Consider the following 21451-nt stretch of genomic DNA (forward strand, 5'->3'; position numbering starts at 1 on the left):
CCATACCCAGCACTGGTTAAACTGCTTACTGTACCGGGTGTCCGGTCAGTGGTGTCAAGTTACTTGCTGTGATTTTAGGGCGAAATTCACATTGAATCAGAATCATTAAATCTGATATTGAAATGAGAGACACACCGGCGAATCTGTAAGGATCATTAATACTGTTAGATCGTTAACTGTATGACAATCTAACCTAGGTAAAGACTGGCGAGATATTGCCGGTGGAATTCACTAGTTTTCATCTGACAGTAACATTGAGCTTAATTCCACGAGTGAGGTCCATCACGTTATAAACAGCGACAGCCCTTCCTACAGCCACTCTCTTTAAAAAACACTTTTTAAAACTCGAAATCGTTTTCAAACTTGGCGTCTTACCACAAATTCAAGCTCGCTCAACCTTTAGGTTTCTCTGATTCAGGAAATGCCGATTAGTTTATTTGATACTATCAGTTATGAGAAACACCTGACGATAGGAACCGTGGGGAGAGGTGAATTGTACAGATTGTTGAAATGCCCTCAGTTCTTAGAAACCAGAATATATTTGCGGCCAAAAGTTTCTGATTGGCTTTTGGACCTTTGCTGAACTGTGTGTGTGTGTGCGCCGCCTCACTCAACGGAGAGTGTCCCTGCTGGCAGAAGTCATGAGGAAGTCTGAGAAAAGGAGAGCTTTTTTTTTAATTGTATGCTGGCCTCGCCCCGTCTGTGGAGGGGTTTATTTTGCAGGCAGCGTGTTGCTTATCTAAGTCTGCAGCTCCTCTGGGTGACTAATAACATTGTCTTGGGATAAAAGCACATTGAGCTGTTTACAGAGGGACGCGGACTATATAAAAGGAGAGTTGCTGCTGTGTGTCAGCACTACAGCAAAGCAGGGCTGGAGTAAAGCACACAGCTCTCCCGACTGGTCCTGAGACTTCAACCTGCAGCTCGCTCTCTGCACATTGACATCTCAATTACAGAAAGTTACCCATACTCTTTCCATACAGAAGAAAAGAACAAGGACAATTATCTGACAAGAACACCCTGATTTCAGTTTGAAAATGGAATGTAATGTGTTCTTTTCTCTCCTGACTCTTATTTGGGGGTTGCCCTTTTCAACAGGTAGGTTTACATTCTCATGGAAACTTTAATATCTAACGACCTATCTATCACTATATAATCTATTACAGATAATTCAAAGTCGTTATCTGCGTTTAAAATAAATTATCCCCAAAAATTGAATTAAGCAATGGAAAAAAATACAGCAAAATGGGGATTTAGTGATAATAAATTATCAGATAATTTGAATGAAGCAACTTTGAATTAAACGCAGACTGTACATATATATGTTTCTCTCCATGTATATCTTTTATCTATCCAATATTTACAAAAGTCAAAGCTCATGTAATAAATTCAATGCTCATTTCAATATCTATAACGTGTTAAGTATCTAACCACAAGATAATGTTTCTCTCTATTTGCCTCCTGATTCAAACTGCTTAATATTTTTAATTGTTTCATAAAAATGAGACCTATAAAATATATGTTTTATACGGAATAGGGCAGTGCTTGCGGTCCCTGGCCAGTACGGGGCTTGCTGCTGTGCGCACCTGAGGAGACTTTCCAAAATACGCCAGTTAGCAATCTCGGTTACCTGATCGCAAAGATTCACACAGCTGAAAGTATCTCGCCTTTCTAACTGTGAGATGCGGCACTCGTCCTACCAGGCGCATTAAAATCAAAGACATATATGAAAAGAAAGCGTAAAGCAGCCTGTGGTGGACTCCGTGTGTGAGTGAGCAGACCGGTCCCTGCCATCCAACAGGTGCACGTGTCTCCAACCCCAGCTCATAGAGCTCAGTTTCGGAAGAGCAGGGAGTTGATCTGAGCTGCATGTAACTGAGTAAAGAGGCCTGGCAACTTACTGGGACTCTTTCAGGAGGGAGAGCATCAGGGGCATTCTGGAGCTATCCAGGATTCTGCAGTCCGATCAGAAGTGTTCTTTACAAACTAGGAACATAGAGAGAACCGTTTCTGCAGGTCAAAACAACATTCTCTGATTTTATTGGAGTTTTGTTTTCTTGTATTGTAACCGATATTAGCTCTGTGTGACTGTGACATACTCCTTGCCCCACGTCCCGGCCTTACATCTAACGTACAGTTCGCTCTTCACTTGGTCAGGCTGATCGGTGGAGCAGGGCTGTACAGAGCCCAGGGACCAGAGTGACCCGCCGGGCTGTACAGAGCCCAGGGACCAGAGTGACCCGCCGGGCTGTACAGAGCCCAGGGACCAGAGTGACCCACAGGGGAAGATTTTGATTCGTTTATGATATTCATATTTATCGATAATTAATAACTAGTATTAATTTTGTATAATATGAACAATAATATATTAATCTCTCCCTCTGTCTGATATTGTGTGGCACTAATAGTCTCTCTCCCTTTCTGTGTCCCGCAGGGTCCCCGCTGTCGGGCGGTGCAGTGACAGTATCCCCCACCTCTATCGGCCAAACTTCCAGCCCTGCTCCCCGCCGCCTCAGCCGCTCCAAGCGCTGTTCCTGCTCCTCTTTCCTGGACAAGGAATGCATCTACTTCTGCCACTTGGACATCATCTGGATCAACACACCCGAGTAAGTGACTCTCAGGGGGAAACATTTTCCGTAGAAGAGGTATTGGAGCTCAGGCAGTCAGTGCCTGGGACCTGATGAGGTCTGATGTTCCCCAGCAAGTAACAGTATTAACCCCAGGCACAGTGCACATGTAAAAATGCATCGTCAATGCGTTGACTGGTGAGAGTACAGTCCAGCGAACCAGATACCCTGGTAAAAAAGGACATTCTTTTACTGTGAATTTCCCACTGTCATTGTAGTATCACAATACAGAGGGACAGGCACCTAGCGAGGCTGGTTACTGTGCCGAGAATTTATAATGACAGCTTCCCCACGGGAGACACACAACACTTCAATAGATGGTCAGCAGGACCATTCTAACCACCGATCTCTGAAGAAAACTCGCCAGCAGCTCTCCCGAAAAAGGGGCCACCGGCGCTGTTCTTTCCCCGAGTCAACGGTGACCCTTTAAAACTGACTCGAACGGTAGACAATAGCGTGTCAGACCGGGAGAGAAGGCAGGAGGCCGAACCGAGTCTCAATCCCAGACTCTGAAAGGATTGAGAGGCGCAGGAAGCTAAAGTGACATTCTAGAGATGGGGCAGATGGGTCAGGGTAGAGTAACAGCAGAAGAGAGGAACTCAGCAAGCAGTAAGTTATGAGATTGTAAAGTACTGTATTATAACTGCACAGTCCAAGATACATTTAGGAAGGAACATTGATATGTGTTAAACAGGGATCTTGTTGGATTATATTCGATTCCGTTGCTGCCCTAATACTAATCTATGTTTATTATGTGTGATAAAGAGTAGTGTAAACTGATGGTGGGAGGGAATGGTCTCATGACACTTTACCAGGTTCACATACTCCCAGTGATGGCTGCTTTTGGTAACAGTGGTTTGATTTATTTTTGTCCTGCAGGCGGATCGTCCCGTACGGATTGGGCAGCTCCCCTCGGGTCAGACGGTCAGTGAAGCACCATGTGGCAACACTGGCGGAATCGAGGCCAAGATGCGAGTGCAGCAGCCCGGAAGACAGCGTGTGCTGGCAATTCTGTGAAGATGGGCAGCAGACACCAAGGTAGAAAATGTTCGGGAACACCCGCTTCTCCATAAGTCACTTCAATTGTAGATACAAATAGCTCGGCCTAAAGCCAGGGAGTTGTGAAACCACCCAGGACCAAAACATTCAGTCTATAGGCGTCTCTTGTTAGAAAACAAAAAGAAAACGTTAGGTCGCAACGAAAATAACTATTAATCATTAATTAATGGTATTTATATTCATTATTTTTGGCTTAAACTGATGAAGAATGGCCCTATTTCCCAAAACAACATATGACTAAGAGTGGAGGGCCGATATTATGAATGCATGCTGCAACTGCCCATGATTTCCTGATGTGTATTGGTACTGTACGAGGTTTCGCCACCTCCAGCAAAGAGATCAGCATGTCTGACTTGTGGAGCTCCTGATTTTCCAATGATAAATTTTTGATCAGCAGAAAATCAGGAGCAATGCGAATCAAGGCTGTAGATTCTGCAGCCCCATCAAGTGAGGATCTGCACCATGAATGGAATATTTCAAAATTTACCCTATTATTTTTATTACATCAATACTTCTGTTTTAATACAGCACCAACAGTCACTTTGTAATCTTTGAACGTGTGATATTATTCCTAAGCATTCTAATATACATCTTTGAAATATTCCTTAAAGGGTTGTGCTCTTACTCTGATTCTTTTCCTAATCTGTAAATGTTACTGGTTGAGATGAACTTCACTAATATGTGGATAACTCTTGACTCTCTAGATATTAGGCACTCGGTAACTTTAGGAACATTTCAATGTAAAATTAAAACTCAACCATTTATTTTCTCGGCAGATTTCAAATCAAGACCAAAGTACGAAAGCACCACCTAGAGGCAAAGTCAGGTAGAACGGGCCAAAACAAACAGGACTGCACAGATCAACGGCTGAAATGTATTTATCAACTTCTCCTCAACATCACAAAAAAGTGAGTTTGATTCAATTTCACTTACCTCCTGTAACAAATGATCTCGTCATATTTCTGTATGTCAAAGCTGATTGCATAACAACACAATGTGGGAGGATTTCCTCTGGTTGCTACATGTTAATGACAGCATAGAGGGAAGATTTTCTATCAGCAGAATCATAAATATAAAAGAGCAGGCTTATAATGCCACTATAAATAGTGACCAGGGGGAATCCTTCCCCACTGTAAGAATTAAACTCCTCAAAATATTTTTCAGTGTTCAAAATCCAGATTGGTTATTTGCAAGGATAATTGGGTAAATAGGACAGGCTCTGCACTGGGAGTGCGTTATTTACCCTGATATTCTCACATGAATGAACTCTTATCTCAGAAATGAAATTAGTGCCAGAAGTAAATTTGATCTGAAATAAATTATAATGTTTACGTGTAACACTCTTGTAAAACAAGCACTTACAGGTCTGTCAGCATGATGTCATTACCAAACAGAAAATGCTCACATAATTTATGCTTTGATTTGAAGGTTGGAGCCAGAAAACAGCAAGCATTTACCTACCTCAATGAAATGGATAAACAGAATAAGGAAAGCGAGACAAGACAGCCACAATAAACTGAAGAGTTTACCAGTTTCCGTGGCAGGCTCTGTGACACAATGCAGGGACTGCAAGCGCTGACAGGCTGCCAGTTAACAGAGGCAAAGAAAACAGCACGCGTTGGCTGCTTCCACAGAATAGATTACCAGTTTGTTCTGGCAAGGGACCAGGGATTGACACTTCAGTAAGGAGCTTGCCAAAACTGATGGAGTCCTAGCTACAGCCTAGCCTTATGCAAAAAAGACTGAGCAGCAGAATGGAAATTATAACAAGGCATCTTCAAAATGAAACCAGCTTAACTTAAATGTAAGCTATGATATGAAGTTCTGCAATTCACGTTCACAAACCACAGGATGGGTGTGTGACTACCAAAAAGGGCTGAGATGCATAAAACACAATAAACTGAGGAGTTCTCACTGAATCCTGGCTTAAGGAGATTGAACAGAGTGATGACCAGAGTGGACTTCAAAGTCCTATAGCCAAAAGATTGCTGTAAAGGACAGGAAGTGGTATCTAGTGCATCAAATGAAGCAATTATTTTTTTTAACGACACATTCAAAACATTTATGTACAGAAATAATGTGTACAAAGTGCAAATGCTCAGTGTAATACATTTCACAGACTTTTTAAATGGAATGCTGAAACTTGCAGAATAGCATTTTTAAATTTAAATCTACCTCACTTTTTGTAAGTGTTGTTGACTAAGAAAAATATGCCCTAGGAATATCATTAACCTCTTCATGAACACATTTGGTTTGAATACTGTAGTGTCTGGATTATATGTCACACACAGTGTTGGCGTGTTTGTGTATAATGACAGTGCATTTGGCTGTGATTGTGTAAATTTATATAACTGCAGTGTGTTTGGGTGTGGTAGTGTAGATTTATATATAATGGCAGTGTGACAGTATGAATATATATAATGGCAGTGTGTTTGGATGTGATAGTATGGATATGTATTTAATAGCAATGTGTTTGGTTACATTTGAGAATAACAGTGTCTGGATATATGTGGTTGCCTACAGGTCTGGATATATATAATGACACTGCGCTTGGTTGTATGTGTGGGTATAGTTGAGTCTGGATGTATGTAATGTATTTAGTTGGTGGTTTTTGTTTGTATAGCCAGGTAAACGTTACATCTATATATTTGGTAGATGAAATGTAAAGGTGATGATGCAATGTTGCTCCTAAAAAGGCAGTAAGCATTGATAGCTAACATAAACCCATGGTGTGAGAAGAACAATTGTATGATTGACATGTTGATGAAGTGGTTAACAAATATTAATAACTGTCTGTTGAAAATGAGTCACTTAGCATTAATTTACATAAATATTTAAAGTATTGCTCATATTATTTTGACACATTCATAGCTTTGGTTACTGACTGTATTTTAAACAGTGTCATAATGTATCATACTGGCCATATTGGTCTCTTGTGTGATTATTAGTCAGAATGTATTTTTTATACAGAAACGTGTTTGCCCTACTTCATGTTTTTGAAAGAAGTTTACCTGGAAATAAAACATTTCTATTTAATATGAAAATATATGCCATTTTGTTGTTTGATAGGGAGCAATGACATGTTGGCTCTGAAGATATTTTTAAAGCCAGTTCTCAAGATTCGTATGTGTAGATTCACAGAGATTGAGTGGTGCAGTATGTTAGCACATTATCCTTCCAGTACTGGGACTTCAATTTGGTGGGTTGGGAATCAGGGATAGAGTTTCCGTTTTGGACTCTTTGGGAAATTGCCCCCAAAATGCTCTTGAAATTGCACTGGTTAGGTTAGGCGTCAAGTTTCCGCTAAAATTAATTTGCATAATCACAAAGGAAAATTTTCCCTGAACCAGTGCAATCGGGCAGTGTAATAGAACGTAATCGTTTGTTTTCTTTCCATTTATAAATATTCCTTGATGCATTTAATAGTGGGAAGCTGGTGCTGTTTTATTAATACAGCTAAAAATGGGTATAACAGCAAAAATATACATTTTTAATAAGGGCGTCCAGTCCTCCACCTGTGATTTAAAATCATTGAAAATGACTTTAAAAAACTATACTGAACCATTTAACAGTTTCATTGGTGTACACTAGTCAATTTCTTAATATATTCTTCATATCAAAAAATATTAGTATATAAAGAACTTTTAAACGTGCCTACTAGTGCCTGGATGCCGTGTAACGTGAGCACAATTTGAAGAGCTTTCCCGAACCAGCACAATTGGTGGAATCTCACAATTTCGACCTGGGACGTGGCCAGTTTTCTGGGTGAGGTCTGATTCAGGCGAATTGGATCTTGAATCAGCATAAAAGATTGTGGAAAACATGAGCGTAAGTGGTTTTAGGCATAACTCACTTACATTTAAAATTCCCTGATCTTTTGCACTGGTTTGGCTGATTCCACCCGGATTGCGCTGATATTACCGTGGGAAACTCAACCCCGGGATGTTTTTTGGAGATGTGGGGGTTAAGGAACTTTGTTTGGGCAGAGTAGAGGGAGCTTTGCCCTTCACGTGGTGATACTACATCTAACCCGGGAATGCTCAATGCTGACGCAGGGTGCCCAAAATAGAAAAGTATTCCAATTCCCTATCATACATTTCTGATATTGATGAACCCAACAAACCCCACTAAAAATATTTTAAAATAGTAATTAAAGGAGTTTTTATTAGAACTATTAGCCTGCACGTTGCAATAATTTTCCAAAAAACTGGACTAGCAACAGTCTGACAGTATAAGGTCTATTTCCTTCACAGTGCATTGCACTGTAGCAGGATTGCCAGTATGAAGTGGTTTTGCTTCACAATGATGCCACATTAATAGATTTGAATCTGGAGTCAGCCTGACCTGACCAAAACGCAAAGGGGAATGAGACTCTATGTATGCTTCAACTTATAATATTACAAATACCTGTGGTTTATAGGTGAACAATGCAATACATACATATTCACATTACAAACACTTTTGAGTACAGCCAGTTGGCCATGCCCATTGTAGTAGACATAATTAGTCCCATGTATTGGACTAGTAACTCAGTGGTTAGGAGTTCAAATCTTACCATAAGAAATTGTGAAATTGAATTCAGTTTAAAAAAAAGTAGTATTGTAATTTGTGGATTGGCACCTGAAAAAATAGCAAAGAAAACTACTGGATTGTTGTAAATACCCAACTAGTTCACTAATGCCCTTCAGGGAATGGAATGTACCACCCCTATCTGGTTAGGCAGTATATGACTCCAGTCTCACACTACATGGTTGACGTTTAATGCCTTATGAAGTGTCCTAGCAAGCCACGCAGTATTGGGAAAAAAACCCAATCACTACCCAGGTAGAAGGTCCATCACCACCTTCGCAAGGCAGCTAGAGATGGGCAATAAATGTGGCTTCAACGGCATCGCCCACATTCCAAGAACAAAAAAAACCTATATCCAGATGTTGCAACCAGGTAGGGTTTTACTGAGCTTTGCAAACCATGTCACATCATTTCCTTCATATAGTGCAAAGCTGGGAGCTCATTGTTGGCATATTTAAAGACAATGTAATAAAACGGATCACTGGGGTAACCATATTCTTCTTACTAAGAGTCCTCTTAATTACAAATGTTGGGGAGCTCTTATCAGGAGTTTACCTTGTGTTTGAACTCCCTCATGCTTTTTGATGGAGCTTCAGTGGGAAACAGAGAGATTGGTAACAACTATTTGTAATAGTAACAATTTTCTAGCTGGCAAGCTCAGTTCCACCAGCACAAAACAAGCAAGTGGGGTTCAGGCAATTTATTTTCATGGCACCTCCACTCAGTTTACGCAAAGTGTAATCTTCCGGTTGCCCTTTCAGGCCGTCTTAAAGTGCTCTTGCACTAAATATGCGAGAACTTCATAAAAAAGGATTTACATACGATAGAATGATGGCTAGCACAATTCCTCAATCTTCTCATATGGCAGGTTCAGATCACCCATATAAAATGGGCGATGACGATCGGGCATATCCTGTCTGACAGCAAGTGACTTCTCAAAGATGAACCTGCTGCATTTTTCTCTGGAGCATTTCTGATTGTTGACTTGATTTTTGACAGCTTGGATCTATTTTTTGCACCATTTTAGTTTGCTGTGTTTTTTGGATGGCGATTTGTCAGCAAGATATTTGATTGCTACAACTAAAATTTTGGATATGGAATTCCTTTAGATATTCCTCGCTATTTATGTTTTTGGAGGAGGAAGATGAGGATGAAAGGAAGCATGTGAGGCAGGGTCAATTGCATCAGAGGCAGATTACTCACACCTGCCCTTGTCCATGCAGCTATGCGTGCACACCTAAGAATATATACTTGGGAATATCCAAGGAAAAATATGTTCAAAAGGCTCTGCTTCAGCAGAGAGGCAGTGGGAGAGTCTGGTGTAATCTGACCGCAGACGACTTCCACCACAGTGGCAATTAAGGTCACCACAGCCCAGAACTTTTATGCCTCAGGCTCATTCCAAGGTACCACAAGGAGACCAGCAACATCAGTCAATCTGCAGTGCAGAGATTTATTAAGCGTTATTCACCAGGGCAAATACCTTCATCATTTTCACCACAGAAAATCAACAGCAGAATGAGACATCCTTGCAATTTTTTGCATTGCAGGATGACCCAACAGTCCAAGGCTTTATCACTGATGCCCGTCTGGCCATCTGGCCTCTGCACACAATACCATGGCATTCAAGAACTGCAAGGAGTTGCACTCCATCAATATGCAATTGGCTTATTTCACCTTCATATTAAGACAATCCTCTATGCCTAGGCTAGTCAAAAGAAAAGGCAGACTGGAAGGGGTGGCTCCTAGAAGACCAGAGCCACTCTCTTCAGCCATGGCTTATGAAACCATTGATACAGCCATGAACAGCAATGACATGAAAATATAAACTCGTAGCCATCAGGATCATTTCCGAACACACTATAGGCATTTTGAAACAGACAATACAGCCCTGCCAGTTGGTTGCCTGCTGCACAATTTTGCCATCAATGGAGCCTAACCATGGTGCAAGCAGAGGGGACGACACACCACAGTCAAGGCCAGTGCAAGTAACACCTTTGCAGGCAGCTGCAGCTAAACATGAGGCTCTCATAGATGAGATCTTCAGCTAAGGGCCAAGTGCACCCAATGCATTAACAGCCCTCTCAACATCGGCACTGGATCAATACACCTTCAGCAACATTCTCCTCAGATACCATGGATGCCCATCTTTTGATCCGCTGATACCTTATTCTGCATCATCAGAAGAAAACCCTCTGGACTCAGTTGCAATAAAGATATAGGGGTGAAATTGATGGGAAGTGCGCAGGACGCCACCTTGCTAAAGGGGTTTGTGCTTGTGGACCTAAAGGCTGCCGGCAGCATGTACAGTAGGGAGATTATGACGCGAATCAGTGTGCAACGCTGCACTCCAGCCAACGTCCTGTCTCAACCTCACACAGCTGAACGCGACATTAAACAGCATGAAGGACCCCCCACCAGTACTATTTAAAGGGATCATGAGGTACGTACAGGTTTGTTGTTGGATTATTTCTTCCGGCTGCTGGTGCAATTGTACGTGTTTTTGGAAGTTTCCTATACTTGGCTAAAGTTTCAATATTCTATAGAGAGTGGTCTGGGTGGTCTTGCAGTACTTTCAGAGGCATTTAAAGTAGTGTGTTGAAAAATGTTGCTTCCAGACATGGTTGGCTTGGTAGGGCTTCCTCTGGGAATTGAACATGACTGGAAGAATGAAGAGAGGCCAGGCAGAGCAGGACAAGCTGCTAGAAGAGGGAGAAGGAGGAGGAGCAGGGCACTCAGCAGGAGACCATATCCGCGGAGGGTTTCCAGGGAGCAATTCTCTTACCTCAAATTCAACGATGACCAGTGCATCGGACGTCTGTGGTTCACTAAAGAGGTTGTGACTGAAATTTGTCAACTGTTGCAGCCACAACTGCAGCTTCAAAGCAGGGCAAGGACAGCATTGCCTGTGACTGTCCAAGGTGACTTTGGCTCTTAATTTGTATGCATCTGACTCCTTTCAGGCTGCTGCTGGAGATATAAGCAACATCTCGCAGTTTGCAGTGTACTGCAGTATAAAGGAGGTCACTGAGGCTCCCTATGCAATGAGAAACAGGTCCATCTCATTCCCTCTTGCCTGAGTTGAGCAGCAAGAGTGAGCACGATGTTTTGCTCGCATTGCAGGCTTCCCCATGGTTCAGGGTGCCATTGACTGAACGCATATTGCCATGCATGTTCCACATCTGAACTCGGGCATATTCACGAACAGAAAGGGATTCCACTCCCTCAGTGTGCATCTGGTGTGCGACCACACGCAGCTAATCATGCAGGTCAATGTTCGCTATCCTGGCAGCAGTCATTATTCCTTCATTCTGTGGCAGTCCTCTGTTTCACCTGTATTGCAACCAGCATGGCAAGTCAAAGGCTGGCTACCGGGCGACAAGGGTTATCCCCTCATGAAATGGCTCATGACTCCGGTCAGGAACCCATGCACACGTGCAGCAAGCGTACAATGAGAGCCATGCTGCCACAAGGAACATCATAGAGTACATAATAGGCATCCTCAAGCAATGCTTTCGCTGCTTGGACCGTTCTGGAGGAGCCCTGTAGTACTCAGCTGAGCAGGTATCAAGATTTGTCGTTGTATGCTGCACAACCTCGCCATTATGAGGAGACGGCCCTCACCACCGCCTATCAGGCGATAACCTGAGCAAGAGTAAGAGGCACAGGAAGAGGAGGAAGAGGCAAAGGAGGAAGTCGAGGAGGAGGAGGAAGTGCAGCAGGAAGTGGAGGAAGCGGAAGGGAGGCTACAACGTAAACAGGCCCTTTCTGCCGGGGCGCTGCATGATCAGATTATTAATGAGCGATACCGGTAACCTCAACGACACCTCCCCATTCATCAACAGTCCCACACTCCTCACCTTTCGCCTCTCACATGACCATCAAATCATCATCCTTATGATTACACATTGGTTCCTCCCTCAGCTCATCGTAGAAATAAAAACCAACACCAAATGCAAAGTCATCCATATTTATAAATTAATACATGAAATGATGCAAATAAAATGAGACTATTCACCCTCGTGCATTCCCTCAGTGCCTGTCGTTCCTGTGCCATTACCTATCCTAGTGCTCTTAAGAGGTGCGTCCCCAGTGGCTGGAACATGGGTGGTGGAAGGCTGCTGACCTTCAATTGAGGACACTGCAGATGGCCTTGGAGACGACCTTGAGCAGCTCTGGACCAAAAGGGCCCGGCTTCAGACTGCACCATCTCGGTCTGGGCTGCAGCAGTCTGGTCTGGCTGGCTGACAGGCAATAGCAAGGGCACTGGCGGAGTGGCAGGGGTGGGAGCAGGAGAGCTGTCATCCAGAGAGAGGAGAGCAGGTTCGCCTTCCGTGGTGCCACTGTCACTTTCCCGGGCCACTCCTAGTTATCTGTTGGAGAACAGATTGCTGGACTGCTGTGAAGTCCTGGAAGCCCCTTTCAACAGTGGTACCCAGATCCACGATAGCAGCAGTCTGAGCTTCCAAGGCAGCAGTATGAGCTATAATGCAGCAGTCAGACCTTTGATGGCAGATGTTTGTGCTGCAATGGAAGCTGAGACATGGGTCATCAGATGCTGCATCATGGTGGGTTCCACAGGTGTGCTGATGGAGGTGACCACCTGTTCCATGTGGGAAAGGATGGGCTCTAAGCTCTTAGCAAAGCCCTTTGCCAAGTTAGAGCTGGACTCCTTGACATTGTGTGCAGGTTTTCTGGCAGGCTTTCCATTGCGCCAAGCATTTAGTGGTGTATGCCCATCAGCCTTCTTCTGTAGCCTGGCCCATCAAAGTCATCTTTCTGACTCCTCTGCAGCAGAACTAGTGAACGACCTTGCCCTCCGGCGAACTGGCACCTGCGGTATCCGTTCCCCCTGCTCCGGCTCCTGCACACTTGTGTCCGATGTCTCACCACGTGCAGATCCCTCCTCTATCCTAGCCTCTAAAGTACGTGCAGCGTCAGTATCTGAGCTGGTGGCTGTGAGTGTAAGATCGAGTGACGGTGTGTCCGCATCAGCACTGTCATCGTCCTCTGCCTCCTCTGACTGGGCCAGTTTCAGTTCCTGGGTATCTGAAAAGACAAAGGGACATGGGTTGAGTTGCGGTGAGGGGATAGGAGAAGGTAAGACGTGCGTGCTCACACCATCTGCAGCACGTGAGTCAGCAAAGATTGTGGGTAGAGGGAGATGTGGGAAGTGAGAAGGAGGATTAGGTAGGCAGAGACTCTCATCATCGATCCCTCCAGCACCGCCAATGGCCACGGCCTCAGCGATGCCCCTTCCCATGATGGCCAGCTCTGTCTCTTCCATGGGGGTTAGAATATGTAGGTGCACTGGTCCTCCTCCAGATCTTTCTTGCTGCTTCCTATTCTGCGCCACCTTCTCCTGCAGGAGGGAAGTGTGTCAGTGAGTGTCCTACAAGATGTTTGGATGATGTAGATGTCATGATTGAACAGCTGCCAGTACGTGTGAACTGTGAGTTATGGGTGTGAGGCTTGCAACAGTGGTAATGTGTGAGGGTGAGATAAAGCATATAATTTGAATGGTTGAATTCTAATTGAAAGAGATTTTTGGTAGGTGGGTGACAGGGGGTGTAATGCATTGAGCAGTGGATGAGGCTAGTGGTGCAGTTGGTACGGTATGCCACTTGAAACTTGATCTCACTCACCTTGACAACTTGTGTTAAATCAGTCCTCCGCTACTTCCTCCCACTGCCTCTTAAGCATATGCCCGGAGGGCCTCTTGCAGATACAGGATGGCTCTCCTTCTCTCCACCTCTTGCACCAAGGCCTCCGGTGCATCATCAGAAAACCTTGGTGCACGCTCTCTCACCGCGACAGCCATTCCTCAAAGTATCAGGTTCAGTTTTGCAACGACTCCCACCACTTCTTGCAGCCACCCTGCACCTCCCCTTTAAGATGCAGGCTGCCCTTAAGAATTCACTCCTGATATCAGGGCCCCCTGCTGGTGGGTGCAGCCAATCAACAGCGCAGGTAGTGCTGGCTGCACGCAGCAATCGTTCAAAACAGCAGGCAGCACGAATGTTACGAACCCAGCACCCGTTTTTGGGGTAATCCAATTTAACCCCCATAATACCCTAAAAGTTACAGTGTACATCACTGCTCTGCTTCATCCTTGGTGACACTGTATTTTCTAGAATTCAACTGATTAGTCCTTCTAGTGACAAGAGTAACTGAGGTGGCTGCTGGATATCAATGGGAGGGTTTTGGAATTGAGATATTCCTCTGTGTACTTTATACAAGGTCATGAGACGGCCTTGCAACTGACTCCATCACGTCTACTGTTACAGTGGACGGTTGGCCCTGCTTGATTCCTGGTACATCTATTGTCATTTATGGGGAGGGAGGAGTTGGATGGCATGGCTGCAGTGTAACTGTGAGACACAGCAGCCTCGTTCATGCCTACCCCAGCTGTGCCTTGCTGCTGGGCACTCCCTCATTATGCCCTGTGATCTGTGTGGGAACAGACCTCCAGACAACGAGGACAGTGAAGCCCTGTGTAATGATTCTCTCAGTCCAACCTCACAGCATGTTGAAGCTGGAAAAGGGAGCCTTTTGCGTTGATGGGACATTTCCACTGTCTGAAGGATCTCTGTCACTGGACATTTTGCTGCAGGTGCTTCTGGAGTTGTTAAGTGCTCCATGGTGGACTGCAGTTCAGATACAAAGTCATGTATCGCTGCACAGAGTAGTGGACTCATCCATAGCTGTCACACTTTGCAAGGTTTTTTGTATATTCTCAAATAGCATGAGGTCTGAATTACAGGACTCTACAGGTGGGGAAAGACATGAGGTGGCTTTCCATCCATCAGGGTCTTGCTGCTCTATTGGCACCACCACATGCTCACTTATGCTCTGTTCTTCACCCACTGCACCCTCCTCAATGCTGACTATTCAAATTTTTTGAGATAGGTGTACCCGTGTTGATGCTTGTTATGGGTGTAGTGATTGACTCTGGGTTCTGTGGGGTGCTTGGTTGTTGCTCATCTGCATCAGGTCAGTCTGATTCTTGGCTACACCTACAGAAATAGTACAGGAATATATATGTATTAGAATGCTGGCTGCAAGACATCCCTTCACACAGTGCCTAAAACACTTTGTACTGTGATTCATGCTGATTTGAGTGAGTGAGTGAAGAATATCAAGAAAAGGATGGTACTAGCTCTCAGCTTGGGCCTTTATACCTATCAAATGTCAAAAACACACATGGGGCAGGAATCGGTTGGGAAATAATGGAGAGCTCAACAGCGGTCTCCATTGGAGGAGCAATGGAGGAGCAAGTTCCGGCGTTCGCACATGCGCAGTGAAACGCGGAAATCTGGGACTTGATCCTCCTGATTCGCCAGTGATATGACAGCTTCGAATTAAAGGGCCATCGCATGCTGCAATCAGAGAAATCATTGAAAAAGTGCAAACTTGCTCATCTGCCCAGTTGGAAAGTAACGAATATTGTCACCAAACAGGTACGCTTAAAAATACAGGTCTAAACTAAGTTTTAACAGCATGGTAAGTCTAAGACTGCCAAATAACTAAAAATTAACTTTTAAAAACGTGGACTCATTATTTCTTATTTTAATAGTTTTTGGCCATTAAAAAAAAATTTAAAAATTAAAAAATTATTTTCTTTTTACTTTTCCCTTCTGTCTCTTTTATTTAATTCAATTATTTCTTATCCTCTCTTTTTTCGCTGTTTCTAACTGTTTATACATTGATTTAAAATGTCGTACCATTTACTTCCTGGTTTAACATTCCAAGCCTGCAGGGACAGTCAACACAGAGTGTCAAAAATGCTGCGATCTGATTGTTCGAGGGGAGTGATCAATCCTCTCACTTCTCCCAAGGTCCTAGCTCCACCTGAACTGCCGCTGGGCTCTTCTCTGCTTCCTATTAGAGCAAGTGGCTGACGAAAAGACCGTGCTAAGTTAGTGGGTTAGTATAAATCTATGGAGCGGCGAGCAGTGTTGGTTGGTTCATCGCTCCGAGCAATTTCTACCACTTAGGCTTATTAAAAAACTCCACAGAGAACAGCCAGGCAACCTTAACTAAAATGTATTGTCCATCTTTTTGCAGAAAGGGCCTTACAGAAGCTTCAAGGGCAAAATGTCATCGATGACTGCCTATCAGGCATTGTCTGGGCGAGCACACTTTAGAAAGTAAGTATAAATGTGCAGAATTTTGTGCTGGTGGACTTACTTCATTTGAACATTCAAGGAATAGTGATCCTCTCTGTTGATAAAATTGAAGGCACTGCCCTTAGGTGCACCCCTCAAATCTGGCCAATCCCCCGCGGAGGTTCAACTGTGAAAAATTGTGTGTTTCCCATTAATGAATTGGCTATAGGTATCATAGGGCGTGTATCTCAGGAAATCACAGGCATACAGACCATCATTTCCCTATGAGCTCTGCTCCCCACTGTGAGTGTCAGCATCATCTCTTCTATATTGCTGTATTACTTTGAAAAGAGTAGAGTCACTTCTATTTCGAACTTGTTTTAAAAGATAAATAAAGTCATTGTAGCAGAAGGGATCAAATTGGTGCTTGGTCCGACAATCGCCCTTTGTCCTGACTTTTTGGTGGGAAAAATGTTTCTAGAGGGGGACAAATAAGGTAGATTTTGCAAATTAGCAGTCCTGGGTTAGAGCATTGTGAGATAGGACTGCATATTATGAACTCGTAAAATTTACCTAGAAGATCTGAGTTTAATGATCCTATTAAAATATGTTAAGCTAGAGGTGTTACACAGTAATTAATAGGACCAGATCCAGAAAATCTTCTTCAGCGTTGCATATCCTCAGGTCACAGATTCATCCTGGTCTTTAGATACAATGGTTTCAATTGGGTTTTGGCTATTAATTGTTGTCAGTAGTCACACTATCACTTCTGAGTCAGAAGGTTGTGGGTTCAAATCGCACTCCAGGTCTTGAGCACATAATTAGGCTGACACTCCAGTATAGTATCAATGGAGTACTGCATTGTCAGAGGTGCCGCTTTTTGAATGAGAACTAAGGGAAGGGCTGCCTGTTCAGGTGGATGTAAAAGGTCTCCTGATACTTTTTCAGAGAAGAACAGTAAGTACACTTGAGGCTAGAATTTTCTCCACTTCTGGGGAATCAACATTTCCCAGGTACAGGAATAAGACCCATATACTCAAGTCTGCATCCCTATTGTGCTGTCCCACGAACTCCTGAATTATTAGCACTGGTATTATACTCATGTGGGAGGGGATGTTCTCAGCCTCCCGCCTCATTTTCCGATTGATTCAATCTTTGGGCACGCCAGTGTTGAGCAGGGGTCCCAGGGGCAGGGCAAAGACTCTAAGGCAAATATTTTGCCCCTGCCCCAGCTGCTGGAGAATAACAGCCAGAAACCCCCAATGTTGACAGCCAGGAGCACGGCTGTGTTTAGATTTTCACCTGATTTTTGTAGGTGGGCCTGCACCCAGTGTTCACTTGGGCCATTCAAGTGGCCTAGAGAAGAAAAATCAATGTCAACTGCTTCCTCTCAGGCACCACACACCTCAGGTGCTTTGCCCCTGTTGGGCATCCATGGAGGAAAATCTACCTTCTGGCATCCTACCCAACATTCATCCCTCAACCTACACCATCAAAATAGATTCATTGATCATTAATCTCATTGTTGTTTGTGGGACCTTGCTGTGTGGCTGCCGTGTTTGCCAACATAACAATTTAAAAAGTAATTTATTGGCGATGAAAGCTTTATTGGACTTCCTAAAGATACAAAAGGCATGATATAAATGCAAACCTTTCTTTTAGCTACTTTGTAATAATTGAAGTCATGCACAAAGTAACTACGACATAGAGTGCTTACTGAAACAGGCAATGGGGCTGAGGTTATCAGCAGCATATGTACTCGGAGCTAAATGCTACAATTCACATTGCACGTACTTTGACCAGTTAGGAAACTCCACTCTTTCTCAAGCAGCCAATCTTGTTATTGCAATGCATATTTTAACCATTTGGCTAAAGTTCGCTCATCATTATAAGAAGCTCATATTTGTTGCCATTTTTAAATGCATGAGAAGTTTGCATTGCATGACAGCATTAGCATTAATGCAGTTTATTATTGTATGAGTTGCCTGGAACCATTAGTGAATTACTAAATCAGAGGAAGGTACAATGTGCTTTATTCAGCAGCTTTAGCAGAAAGATACAAAATCTTTGCTTTCAACTCACATCACAAAGTCTGGCAATGTTGCCCCTGATTCACAAACAACACAACACTTGGATTGGACATAGGATTTTCAGATTGTACTCTATGTACTAATGTGCTTGGCCTTGTTGTATTTTTCCTGTTGGTACCTCTATACGGTGACTTTGTTTAAGCAATGATAGTAATATACTGGAAAGCTATTTCATACACTGCAGACCTGCCAAGTTTGAATTATATTCAGTGGGACAAAGAAAGGAAATGTTACTGAGCTTGAAACATCCGTTTTATTTGCTTTTGTGCTATCAGTAATCAGAATCATGTAAGAATCACACAGTGACCTCTTGAAAGCATGAACTCTATATGAACTGCTTGACAGATCTGATTGGAATTGTAGAAGAAGTTGCAGGACTTAAAGAAGAGCACAAAGGTAAGGCATGAATATTATAATAAGCTAGCAGAACAGTACATATATCATCATGAAGGGAAGCCATGGGGCAGAAATTGCTCCCGAAATAACTGAGGATCTCAACAGCGCTCTCCGTTTTTAATGGCGAATCGAAGGAGCAAGTTCCCACATTTGCACATCTGCACTAAAATGCGGAAATCGTGAACTTGCTCCTATTGGTTCGCTGACAATTTGACAGCTGCAAATTAAAGGACCATCGCACGCTGCAATCATTGAAATCACTGAAAAATCGCAAACTTGCTCATCCGGCCAGCTGGAAAGTAACTAATTACTCCACCAAAGGTACGCTTAAAAATACCAGGTCTAAACTAAGTTTCAAAAGCGTGATAACCTTTTATGGCTGCCAAACAACTAAAAATTAAATTTTAAGAATGTGGAGTCTTATTTTATTCCGCATTTTAATAGTTTTTGGACATTTAAAAAAAAATAATTTTAAAATTACATTTTTTAACTTTCCCCTTCTGTCTCTTTAATTTAATTCAATTATTTCTTTGGCTTTTAAAAAAAATTAAAATTTTTGTTTACAATGGCTTCCAGGATAACTTTAAATGAATGAAGTCTGCTTGCTTGCTTGTGGGCGTGACTTCTCTTCCTGACAGATTTTGTGGGCATGTTTTCCCACAGGCATTTCCATGCAAATTGACTTACGTTGTTGAGAGATTAAATTGATCACGCACAATTTCACAAAACTTCAAAATCAAGCAAGTCGACACCGCAGAGCCTGCAGAAAATACATTTGTTGTTTTAATTTGCAGGAGCTGCGGAGAGTGTTGCCAAGCTGCTCAGCGCAATTTCTGGTCCAATAGTTATTAAAGATTTGAGCAAAAAAAGTTATCTGCTAACATATCTCTGTATACTGACACAAGTGTGTAGCAGATAAGTTAATAGAAGTGAAAATAACTAGAATTTGCAAATTATATTATACAAAAAAGGAAGAAATATCCATGACTCCAATCTCGCTGCTGTTGCAAAATTGTCAAATCAGACAGGGTAACAGGTGGTGCATGATATGACATGTAACAACTCATTATACATGAAAAAGCAATACATGAGAGACTTTCTGCAAGGATTGGACCTGTACAAGTTAGAGGGTTGCATAAAGCTACTGGTATGTACAATATTATTCATACGATTTGCACTATATATTAAATCGACTTGTCCATACACATTGTCTGTGTATAAGTGCATAATAATGTGTGTAAGTGCTTAATAGTGCAGGTAAAAGCAACATCGGAAAAGCTACACTCCTGAGACTTTTAAAATCCACCTGATCTTAATTTAAATGTGTAAAGAGCAGGGACTCTCCCCTCCTTTCTTTCTAAACATTTCAATTTCTAACTTTTGGGAGACAGTTCTGGCCATGAATGTGTCTGGAAAAGCACAGAGCTCTCTTAAATAGCACAGTTAAAGTTCCAGCCAGGCAGAAGCCAAGCAGTGTCAACAGGGTTCTGCCTGGCTGGAAGTTAAACTGCAACAACTGGTTTAGATTCAATAACCACAGTGTACACACACCTTGGTCAAATGCTTTCTGAAAAATTAAGATATTTCATTTTAAATCCAATTGCCGGGAATTTCCTCAGGGGTTCTCCCGATCAACCATTGTAACTTCAGCAGGAAATTGGTTTACAAAGTTTATCTGGGGTTTTCAATGATTTGCTGCTGAAGTTACGATGGCTACATGGGAATTCCCCAAAATTATCTTTGTTCCTTAACTCTGCCACACCCTCCAAAGAATTCTAATAAATTTATAGAGTATATAATGGACCAATTTTTTTGCTGTAAATAAGGACGCAGGGCGTTATTAATGTGCAATCGGCCAGCGTGTTCAGGGGATTAACAGATACGCCGTGAGTTGTGAATCTCCAGAACTTACTGATTGATTTACGCCGCTCCACCGTTTGCTTCACTCAAACGGCATCTCGCCCTTAGCCTCCCCGTTATTTTTAAGAACTTGTTTAATTTGCACATTAATTGCCCATTAAACTCACCGCAGAAAATTAGAGCTGGTAATTAAGAGCGTAAGTACCCTTTTAACGACGTGATAATTGTTAATGCAATGCCAATCAATCTCTCTGACCTGAAAGGGAACTATTTAAACCGTTGAGTCTCATTCCTGCATGTATTAAATTCTTCTTAGAGATTTAAAAAATTTCAAATTTCAAGTTTCAACATTTTTTTCTTACTTTCCTTTCTCTCTCTTTTTTCTCTCTTAATCCAATCTTTCTTTCCCTTTCTTTACTTCTCTTTCTGTACCTGATTTAACTCTAATTCACCTTCCTTCTCTTGTCGTTCTTCTGTTTCTTTCTCAATCCTTGTATCACATTGATTAAGGAGATACACTGTTGGTCCCATCACTCTCTATGGCCCCAGATGCCCCATTGCCCTCACTTCCAGCAAGTTATGATGCAAAAAATTTTCAAGCTGAAGGGTGCAGGAAAAAGTCTAAATAACAGCGTACACCCAGCAAGATCCGGCCCATTATTTTGGACAAATGAACCCAATATTCCTTTCAAGAAGCTGGGGAATACTCAGGATAAAGGTGTGGAGACCCATGATACTGAGT

The 21451-nt window shown here is 42.8% G+C and overlaps 1 protein-coding gene across 1 annotated transcript; it reads left to right on the plus strand.

The window, feature by feature from the left end:
* Positions 1-755: 755 nt before the first annotated feature.
* On the plus strand, positions 756-6730 carry edn1 (endothelin 1). The gene is made up of 5 exons (XM_068001735.1): positions 756-1098; positions 2435-2606; positions 3507-3665; positions 4463-4594; positions 5115-6730. The coding sequence occupies exons 1-5, from the start codon at positions 1038-1040 to the stop codon at positions 5263-5265; spliced, it is 675 nt and encodes a 224-aa protein (XP_067857836.1). The 5' UTR covers positions 756-1037; the 3' UTR covers positions 5266-6730.
* Positions 6731-21451: the final 14721 nt, after the last annotated feature.

Source organism: Heptranchias perlo, chromosome 2 (assembly GCF_035084215.1).
Source record: "Heptranchias perlo isolate sHepPer1 chromosome 2, sHepPer1.hap1, whole genome shotgun sequence".
In the NCBI taxonomy this organism is placed as follows: Eukaryota; Metazoa; Chordata; class Chondrichthyes; order Hexanchiformes; family Hexanchidae; genus Heptranchias; species Heptranchias perlo.

Bases quoted from the DNA above. Each gene is read 5' to 3' on its own strand.
- edn1 (XM_068001735.1), top strand. From the start codon at position 1,038: ATGGAATGTAATGTGTTCTTTTCTCTCCTGACTCTTATTTGGGGGTTG. The intron at 2,607-3,506 runs GTAAGTGACTCT...TTTGTCCTGCAG, and splicing joins ATCTGGATCAACACACCCGA to GCGGATCGTCCCGTACGGAT. The intron at 3,666-4,462 runs GTAGAAAATGTT...TTTTCTCGGCAG, and splicing joins GATGGGCAGCAGACACCAAG to ATTTCAAATCAAGACCAAAG.